We start from the raw sequence: 10,916 nt of genomic DNA on the forward strand, positions 1-10,916 counted from the left end.
CATCAACGTGTTTCATACACCCACCAACACATCAGCATCTATATTAGGCAAAACCCCTCTTTATTTCCACCAACTGTTGGCTATTTTCCACCAGTCTCATGTTTTTGCATCTGCAGGCTCTCCGTACAGAGACAAGATCACAATAGCAATTCTGCAGCTGCAAGAGGAAGGAAAGCTGCACATGATGAAGGAGAAGTGGTGGAGAGGCAATGGCTGTCCTGAGGAGGAAAGCAAAGAGGCCAGCGCTCTGGGTGTACAGAACATCGGGGGCATTTTCATCGTGCTTGCTGCTGGACTGGTGCTCTCGGTGTTTGTTGCTGTAGGCGAGGTTCTGTACAAGTCCAAGCAGAATGCCCAACTGGAAAAGGTATGTTGAAAGAAAAGGTTTTACCTAACCTATTGCTGCAAATACAAGCACCCGTGATGTTTCAAGCACAAAATATCTCATTCAATATAAATTTGGGGGACGCAAACCGAGTCAAACTGTTAATTGAATTTCTCATTGCAGAGTTTTTTTGAATTAACTTACCATCATTATGCTGAATTTGCTGTTTAATTAACATATCTTGGCCCAATTTAAATAAAATGGTAAATAGGCAAAGTACAAAGTAGAAAAAAGGCTTATTTCACACTTAATCACTCATGAATATGCATCAGGAGCATCAGAATAAACATGGGGTTGAGTACTGCAATGTGTCATGCTTCATATCTGTGGTACAAATGAATACAGCACGTGCCAACTGGGTTTAAAGGGAAAACGTTTGAGGAAGTTGCAGTCAGTCGGTTGCAGAAATTAGCAGTGAAGTCTTATTTTTTGTTGCTATTGCAATTAAAATTATCTTTTTAGGAAAATATAAGCATGACTGATTTTTTAAAGTGCAAATATGCAAAAAAATAAACAACGATTTTTTTAGTGTTTTTTTTTTAGGGGGGCGTTGTCTTTAAGGTCATTTTAAGCCCAGACGTATAAAAAATTGAAGTCACACTGTAAGAAAGGTTTAAATCTCATCAAACACAGTTCCACTAAAGACAGGTTTGAGACTTTCATCTCTAACTACAGTTTTATCATTTTAGACCTGGGCTTATAGCTGCTCCCTCATCCCTCATCATGTCTTATTGTATCCAGTTCAATTTGGTTCAATTCAAAAATACTTTATTGATCCCCTTAGGGAAATTAAATTGTTGCAGCAGGCTATAAAATTAGTCATTACAGTCTCTGTCAGTATAGAGTCACTGTATGTTGTTATTGCTTCAGGCAGGAAAATGCAACAAGCTTTCGTGGGAAAATCATTACTTTGAAATTGTACCAGAGATTTTTTCTTAAATGTAACTTTGAAGTAAGCATTAGTCAATGGAATACTTCAGCCTGACATAGCCCGAATGTATCATAAACTGTCAATGATTTCTACTGCTTTTCCTCTTTTTTTTCTTTTCTCAGAGATGTCTCTATTCTTTCTGTGTTTTTTTTTCTTAAAAATTTCAATAAGCCTGCAGGTTTAAAAAGAAAATTTTACTTAGATATTATACGGTAATATCAATTGTTTTTTAAAGCTGTTTCTAATGCTCATTTTAAGGCATAAAAATTAAAGATTCTTTGTGAGTTTTCATTGTTTAGGTTTCATATGAATGTTCTCTTTAAACCTAAAGTTAAAGATGCAGTCTTTTATCAACTTACAAAATTGGATTTTGATGGCAATGCAAAACATTTTTTTAATAATTTTTTAATCTAGTCAAGTTGAACTGATCAAATCCTGTTGTAATCATGTGAATCAATTTGTTTCCACGAGAAAACAAAATAAATTGGATGCTTAAAATGTTAGAACTGACAATAAAAAAGAGGAAATCTAGCTGAAAATACACAGAACATGTTTGATGAAATCACATTTATCTTTTCTTAGCCTAATCACTGATTGCTTCTGATTTGACTGTTACACATTTGCATAAAAAAACTAAAAGTTTTTATCAGTTATTTGAGCATTTGATTCTAAACAAGGTTTTTTGCATTGTGAATGATACAGCATGTCTGTTTGAAGATTTTCAAATTAGTGTCAATTTAACCAATGCTCATTTACAAGGAAGTTATGTGAAATTCTATATAGAATTCAATTTCTTTGTTCATATCTCTGGGAAAGGGGATCTGTGTCTTATTTGTAGACATAATAAAATTCATTTTGCTGTGCCAAATGGGTTTTATCATACAATTGTTTCAAAACTCTCCTACAGTGCTCTTATTGAATGTTACCCTATTGCAAAAGGCTTTTTTTCCACGTACTTTATATATTTGTTTTCCAATAATAATCAAGAACAGTAGGGTGCAATATAATATTCAAGGTTTTTTGCAAATGTCAAGACTTAGTGAGCTGCCAAGATACTGCAAATTTGCATTGAAACGAGTCTTCTTTTACTCCCTGTCACTTCCTCTAAACAACAAATTTTCTATTGTGATTTTTTTGTCTTGTTTCCTTTTTCACTACCTCTGTTTTTCTTAAAATGCTCCCTTGGAGAAGATAAATTGAATTCAAAATCCTGATGAATTAAAAGAAGAGCAACAAAAATCTAAAGTCATTGCATCTGAGATAACTATATTACACGTGAACACAAGAAAAAACAAGTTCTTTAATCTTTTTCTTCCATTTTTAAACCATCTCTCTGTTAATTGGAGTCACATTTTGCATAATCAGGAATGTATGGAAACTGGACTCAATGATAAAGCATGTTGACATTTTGCAGCACTCCATGCCACATAATTAATAATCCGGGCATTGAAGACGTTTTTTTTCACTACGGCACTATTTTTCAGGTCACCTATAAAAATCTGTTGTAGATATTTTGTCCTCTAACGCATAAATCAATTTCTAAGAACACTTTTCTTTTCGCCAGATTAACATCTCGGCAAAAAGCAAAATGACAACATTAAATAGCAATTTTAAAGCAAAACTGTTTCTTAATAACATTAAAATTCACCGCCTCCGGATTCTCACTCTGGGTTCCACATGTGTGGAGTTCCACAAATTCCTTCTTTTACGTCTATTTCTGAGCACTTTGAGGTCTTTGTGTAATTCTGAGACACAGGTCGTAAAGTCACCAGGTGTCTGGGGATCCTTAGAGATGGTCTTACATTCGGTACATTTAACACACTTTGCAGGAAAGAACACTATTTCTACACGTAGCATGACGGAGACTTGGTTCTGTTCTGAGGCTGCTTTGCTGCATTTAGCATGAGGTGTCCTGAGTCTGTGCAGGGTGACCTTTCAGGACTATTAAAGACCCACTCCGATGAAAATTGTGTTTTGGGTGTTTTTAACACGTTCTTGTAGCATTTTCTCATGATGTAAGAGATATACGAAAAAATTAGGATTAAAACTGCGACCCTGCTGGGAAATGAGTGCAGGCATATTCTGGCCACAACTTAGGAGGTGAATTTCTGATAAATTACTGCCGCTCTGCAGAAACTATGTCCTAGATATCGACAGTTTAAAAAAAATGTTGCCTAAAAATGTCAATAATTATTTAAAGACCTCTAGGAACACTTTTAAAAGAGATAAAAATATAACTGGATTGAGACTCTCAGGCTTTCTGGAGCTTTAGTTGCTACCTGCGAGCTTGATCTTATGTTTTTTATCATGATATTGACCAAAAGCATGCAAGTTATGCAACTAAATGTTTCGGTTACTATTAATAATCTGTTCAAAAGTAATTTTCTAGTTTTCAGTGGTTGTGCTCTCACCGCACAGTGAGAAGGTGTGGTTTGAATCCTGTCTGGAAGCTTTCTGTTTGGAGTTTGTATGTTCTCCCTGTGCATGTGTGGGTTTTCACCAGGCACTCCAGCTTCCTCCCACAGTCAAAAATATGCTTCATGGGTTAATTGGTCACTCTAACTTTCCCACAGGTGTTCACATGAGTGTGTCTGACCGAGTGTTTGTGGCCCTGCAGGCGTCAGGCGACCGGTTAAGGGTGAACCTACCATCGCCCAACAGTAGTGGATGGATAGATGGTTAATTTTAACGTAAATTTTTATTTATCAATAATTTTGTCATTTTCAAGTTAACTCAATAACAATTGTGGCTTTTTCTTTTAACAAAATTGTATTTTTATGTTTTTGCAGTTTCCCTAATTTTGATTTCAAGTTGAAAATCCTAAATTTTATTTACATTAGGATACTTTTGACTCTGTACAGGAATTAATCCATTTCAGTACAGTTGTTTAATTCTTTTAGTGTGTAAAATATGTACACTAGGTTTTCCTTACACCATTCAAAATGTGTGTTTTGTCACTGGAAATCCCCATTTGCACATTTATAGATAAAAAGTGTGAGTTGCCACAAGAAGCAGTTAAATAAGTGTTTCAGTTGTGTAGCTATTGCTACATTGCTAAAATTGAATTTTCTTTACTATGAGTTTTTCTGCAGGAAGTTAATGCAACTTTCCAAGGCGGATGTTCACATTTTGTTTTGTTTATAGGTTTGAAGTCCCTCAAATGTGTAGAGAAAACAGAATTTCTGAACAAAACCTGCCACAATCTCAACATTTTTGTTATGTAAAAGAAAATCTTAAACAGCATTCAATTAATGAACAATATACAACGATTAACTCGTTTAAAAAAAATTAAATAACTGTCATTGTAAAAAAAAAAAAACCTTCATCCTTGGACTATGAAGCAACAGCAACATGAAAAACATACACAAGGATACATGATTTGCAACCTGCAAGCTGTTAGATAGGCAGGACATAGACTGCTGGGAGACTCTATTTCAAATCCCAACAGGGATCACTACATGTTCACACCCTATTTTTTACCAACACTGCAACCTGCACTGCAACAAATCTACAGCATGATTGAGGAGACCACCACCCTTGATGCTTGCAACATTACAGCCAAAGATGGGGTCTGTTTTCGATGAGTTCTCCCAACAGGAGCTCAAACTGTCCAAGAAAAGGAGATGAAAACTGATCAAAGTAATGAAAAATATTCCACCTGCTCATTAAACTAACTAATATATATTTATAAATGCAATCACTTCCTAAAAAAAAGACATTTTAAAAACTAAAACAAGTTGCAGCATTAATAAAAAAGATGAAGCAAATTATTTTAAAAAAAAAGTCAATTAGGGGATACAATCATGCTCTTAGCGCGACTCGATTGTTTGTTTAATTGCTAACTCTTAATCCAATTATATTATGGAACTAATAATTAGTTCAGCTAATAATGAGTTAATAATTGATTCATTTCTTTTTGTATAATTATTTCCCTAGTATTTAATCAGAACTCATAATTAAACATTAAATCAGATTTTTCATGTTGTAAAACTTTTTCTGCGAGATCCAAATCTGTAATGGCGACTGCTGTTGGAGGAGTCAAATGCAGCAGACTGGAGCCATTCACCAAAAGAACAAAAATTAGAATGAAAAAAAACAAAACCTTGACTCAAGACTTCAACTAAAATGTGACCTAAACATGACAAAATGAAAAAATGATTAAACAAAAAACCAAGAAGATTATCCGAAACTAAAATATCCAGACAAACAAAACCAAGAAGACCGAACCAAAGAGTCATTCTGATCATCTTTTGAGCCTTTTTAAAAAGTGTTCCCAGTTGTCTTTTAATTACGGCTAAAATGATTTTAGCCTTTCCTAAGACTTAATGTCTGCAGAGCGGCAGTAGTTAATTAGAAATTCACCTCTGAGTTATGGGCGGGACCATAGGCTGGAGCAACCCCCCCCCCCTCCCCTCCCCTCCCAGTTGCATAGAGGTCAGAGCAGCGAGCATTCTTTTCTTCTGATTCACAATTTGAATTAAGAAATACTCAGAAATGCAATATTGAACCTAAATCTTTTTATTATATGTCCTCCATCATCAGAAAAATGCAACTATTACATGTTAAAAACACCAAAAAAACAGTATTCACTGGAGTGGGTCTTTAATTAAACAGGAGGAAACCAAAACCCAAGACTTAAACTGTAACATAATAATGCGGCTAAACAACTGGTAATTCCAGGTTGTAAATTTCTGCCAAATAAAGAAATCTAATGAGAAACAAGGCACAGTTGCAACAAAATGAAAGCAAAGCCTCTTTATTTGTAAAACACCTTCTGTTCGCAGAGGCAATTTAAACTGCTTTGCAAAAGTGCCAAAGCTTTGCAGCATGCAGGAAAATGAGATAAAAGTATAACAAAATTAAATCTGAAAGATAAAAAGTGAGAAATAAATAGAAGTACAGTACATTAAATGAAGCAGCAGTTATGCAGCCTCAAAGAAAGGCATTAGAAAAAAGGAAAAAGTTTTAAGTTAGGACTTATATATATATAAATATGGTTATGGAACATCTGAGCTCAGTAGGAATCTGGTTCCATCTGTGCACAGCATAGCAGTTGAAAGCTGCCTCTCTCTGTTTGGTTCTGATTCCATGTTCTACCAGCTGATTGCTTCCTGCAGATCTCAGAATCCTGCTGGGTTTTTGTACCACAAGTACATCTGACAAGTATGCGGGTCCCACACCATTAAGTGATTTCATAAATCAATTCTGAGTCACAAATCCTTACTGTTATGGAGAGCCATTTAAAGAGTTTCAACCTGTAACATTTACCAAAAAATAGAATATAACCCTGTAAGTGGTCAAAAAAGAATAAGCACTTTAAGTGAAAAGTGTTGTTTAAACAAATTTTGTGCCACTCATGAAGAATATATTATTAATTATCACTGAATGTGTTTACCCCAGCACACATCATCAATCTGACTCCAAATAACTCATTGTCCTTAATAAAACAGAAAGTAGATACAAAATTGTCAGCTATCATATTTTTGATAGTTCATGTGCAGTGTAGGATGAGGAAAACAATTCACAAAATTACAGCATGTAAACAAACTATTTTAATAGTAATGCACACTGCAGGCAGCATGAAGGAATTTTTCTGTTGTTGACTTTTTCCATCAGCTTCTGTGAAAATCCTCACTCCAGTAACATTTTTGCAATTTCTGAGGTTTTTTTTTCCTAACCTTTCCTAAGCAAACTCTCCAAACAACATTTATAAAACGGCTACAAATATATATGTTTTTCATTTTTTTAAAAATATGCTGCAATTCTATTGGCTGTCATAGAAGTTGTTGCTCACAGAGTCATAAAAACATAAACCGAAATATAGTTTTTATTGCTTTATGATCCTCATTTAGAACATGAGGTTTTTGTAGATCAGAGGTGCCCAATACAAGATCAACCAAGGTAGATAGTGTGCCTTAAAAATATTTAGATTTTTTTATTTTTTATTAGAAATTGCCATTAGCCAACTATTCTTTTTTGTCGGTACATCACTTGATTGACATGCAGAACAGCCAATCAAAGATTATACACATCTCTGCACATACCTGTTCAGCTACACTGAGCCCCACGCTCCACTAGCAGATATGGCTTGTGTTCAAATACCTTCACTCTTCACTAGTACACTATGTAGTGTGTTCACTATTTTGTAGAGCTGTCTAAATCTACTATTCTAAAATACAGTGCCCAAGAAGTTTCCCAGAAGTTTCTTCTCACCAAATTCCTGAACATAGACTAAAACGTTTGGTAACTATTTTTCAGGTGAAAAAAATCTTTTTTAATTTATCGCTTATAAATCCTCAAGTTTAAATCATCAGAACACAGTTGATTCATAAATAGTTTCCATAAAATGTTCATATTTATTAGGTTTTTACTTTAGGAAATCTGTGACATCCTATTTTCTGTATAGAAAAAAAAAGTGAACATGGTGTCCTAATTACTTTTAAAATCCAGGACACTATAGATAGTCCCAAGGGAATGTGGACATATAGCCATTGAGTTTTTCCTCCTCCTAAATTTCAGAAAGGTGTGAGCTTTCAGCATCAGACTCCTGAACGAAGAAGGTGCCTTATTTGTTCTCAACTGGCCTGAGGTCAGTCCCCCAAAAAGAATCTCAAACAGAATGTAAACGGAAGGTTTCTGTTGTCAGAAGAAAGGTCCAAGCCAAGCTACTGAGGGAAAAGTGACAGAGGAACTTTTTAAACATGTTTTTAATCTTACAAATTAATCTAAATTTATCAATTTAATTAAAAATAATTGCCTCATTCACTTTCAAATTTGCCTCTAAGTTCATTTCAAAAGTAGCTCCCATGTTGAAAAAGTGTGAGCACCCCTGGCTTAGATCACTATAACATTCAGATACAGTGTGTGCCCCCTAGTGGTAGTTTTACTAAGGCAAAGTGTCCGCTTTAAGCTTGAAGCAAAACCGTTTGGTTAAATCTGTCCAGAGTGGCTCCAGCCTTAACTGTGATGCTTTTTCTATCCTTGCACAGCGATCATTCTGCAGCGCCATGATGGACGAGCTGCGTGTATCTCTGAAGTGCCAACGACGTCTCAAGCAAAAGCCCCAGCCGCCTGTCATTGTCAAAACAGAGGAGGTCATTAACATGCACACGTTCAACGACAGAAGACTCCCGGGAAAGGAAACCATGGCATGAACGCTTACCGTCCCCTGAGCAAATCCCCCTGGTGAAAGCCATGAAGGGGAGACAAGGGGAGTTAATGCTGACTTAACGACAGGCACAAGTTAGCAGTAACAACAGGACTCCTTTAGCACCCACAAGTTTAAGTAGACAGATGTTTCCTGTGGAAATAAAAATAACGGAGCAGGGTCACCCCACTGTGACACTTCGAAAGGGGCTGAAGATGAAGGCTTCTCTGGTCTGGGTTGGTCAAATCTGTAAATTGAAAGCTAAAACATGTTTTTTTTTTGCTCCACACCATATGTGAGAACTCTATCAAACACTCTTCAAATAAAAAAATAGCAGATATACACTCATTTTGTCACTTTAACACTTGTGCAGAAGGAAAAACTCAGTTTTTGAAGTAACACCAGTAGTACTTTTTCTGTTGATGTCAAAAGCCCCCCCCCCTTTTTTTTACCTTCATGTGTGTGACCCAGTAGATCCCTTCCCTCCAGTTTTCCACAGATATTTTGACCAAACACTAATCTTACACCTTCATAAAGGGAGCAGTAACGAGTGCCCCATGGTTTTTAATGAACTGATGTATAAAAGTAATATTTAGTTTGCGATCATCTATGCCGATCATCTTGTTAAATACTTATCATTTCTTCTGTGTTGCCTCTCTTGTGCCAAAGTTCTGCCATTGTAAAGAACTTCAACCATGCCTAATATGTTTCAAACAAGCAATGTAAACTGTCCAGTCCTTCAAACATGTCTGTCCACACAAACTTTCTGCAGTTTTCGGTCTATATCTATCAGTTGTTCAACATGCAGACTTTCTACGGAACTGTTTGTTTCTTTTGTACAAGAATAAGAAGTTTTGTATTACTTTGTATCATAGTAGCCCCTCCTGTGGACAAAATATGTAGCAGATACCGACTCAGCCCTCAGACTCTGACAACGGGCTCAGGCTCTGCTGTGTGGGGTTCACTTCTGTCATCAATCAGAGATTCAGTCTTTTGTCTGCCAGTCTCACGGGGGCCAAGCTGTACATACTGTCTGGGGACAATGTAGTGGACATTGGTGGTTGAGAGTGACGGAGCTGTGAACGAGGTGATGCTAAAAGTAGAAAAATCCAGTGACTCATTATGGAAACTGGTGCTCCGTCAGTAAAGTCTTACGGACAGCAAGTGTGGGTAACTAACCGTAGCTCGGATGAGTCAACATGAAAGACATGAGAAAGCATGCAAATTTTGCTGGTGTGGAATAGAAATGTGTTTAACTGGAGCTATGTAGCCCTCTTATACCACAATGACATTTTAAGTGTCAAGTTCAAAAAGTTGCAGTTTTAAAAAGAAAACTATTTATTAATCTAAGTTAAAACAGATACAAATATGTTATTACTGGTAAGATCTTTTTTTTGAAAATACAATCTTTTCATATTAATTGATGAAAAGACAGCACTTCTTGAAATACCACAAACCTAATTTGGCATTTCTGCTCTTTTCAGCTGACTTTTACTGTATGCATCTATGCCAATAAATCTGCTACAAGCTCCCAGCCATTAAATTGGCCTGACTGATTTATTGGCCTAGATCCACAAATAATAGTATCAGTACAGCAGGGGTATCATTAAAGCCATATTTCCAATGCAAACCAACCTCAAGAAACATTTTTTTAAACAATCTGTGTCAGGTTGCATAGATACAATAACACTGGAATACAAAAATATATATTTTGCAACTAGAAGTTTGCATCAAAACTAACTCGTGTTGCACTGGTTGATGTTTCTAATTGCTTCTAGCACTCTATCAAAACAACCTCAGAGGCCAGTGGTAATGATGGGCAGCTTTTGAATGTATGAAACAGTGCAGCTGCAGTATATCTGATGTTTGGATCATTAGGAGCTCAAAGTGCTTTTATGTTCCATGTTGCACCTTAGCTTGAAAGCCAGTGTGAGCTTCACTTGTATATCCTCAAGTGGGCTTGATGGACTTTAGGGCACGATGGTAATGACAGAACGTGGGCCGAGGGAAGATTATAACTGCTACTTGTCTCCAGATGTGTATTCTCTTCACTCAAACACCTTTGGTCCTTATAAGTCTTGCTATTGACTCCATGTAAGTTTTGGTTTTCTTTTTAAATGGCAAGCAAACTTGATAAGACACTGCACCCATTGCTCTTGTATTGGCCCAGTTAGTCATTTTTAAGCGTTATTACAGGGTTTCAGAATACAAAAAAGAATAAAAAAAGATGCATTTGAGCCAGTAGAAATTGACGGGGAAAGATGCTATACTTTAATATGTTCTGCCATTGTGGCTTGTCATTTTTCATCTACCTAAACCTAGTGGTGCAAGTGGAGATATTCACCAGATCCATGTCCAAAGGCTTGGTTGTTAAAATAAAAATGTGAGTTTATGGAAAATTATAGTGATGCAAGCTTTTACAAGAAGGTCAATAAAAATGTCTTACTTCTGTA

At 36.0% G+C, this 10,916-nt stretch overlaps 1 protein-coding gene across 2 annotated transcripts in view; it reads left to right on the top strand.

Annotated features, from left to right (window-relative positions):
* The window catches only part of LOC101173029 (glutamate receptor ionotropic, kainate 2), a 68,559-nt gene extending 57,643 nt beyond the window's left edge, over positions 1 to 10,916 (top strand). For both annotated transcript variants that reach the window (XM_011491587.3, XM_004083458.3), the window contains exons 15-16: positions 117 to 367; positions 8,306 to 10,916. In XM_011491587.3, the coding sequence (XP_011489889.1) occupies positions 117 to 367; positions 8,306 to 8,470 (416 nt within the window). In that variant the 3' untranslated portion in view covers positions 8,471 to 10,916. The remainder of the gene's footprint in view (positions 1 to 116; positions 368 to 8,305) is intronic.

This window comes from Oryzias latipes, chromosome 24 (genome assembly GCF_002234675.1).
Source record: "Oryzias latipes chromosome 24, ASM223467v1".
Classification (NCBI taxonomy): Eukaryota; Metazoa; Chordata; class Actinopteri; order Beloniformes; family Adrianichthyidae; genus Oryzias; species Oryzias latipes.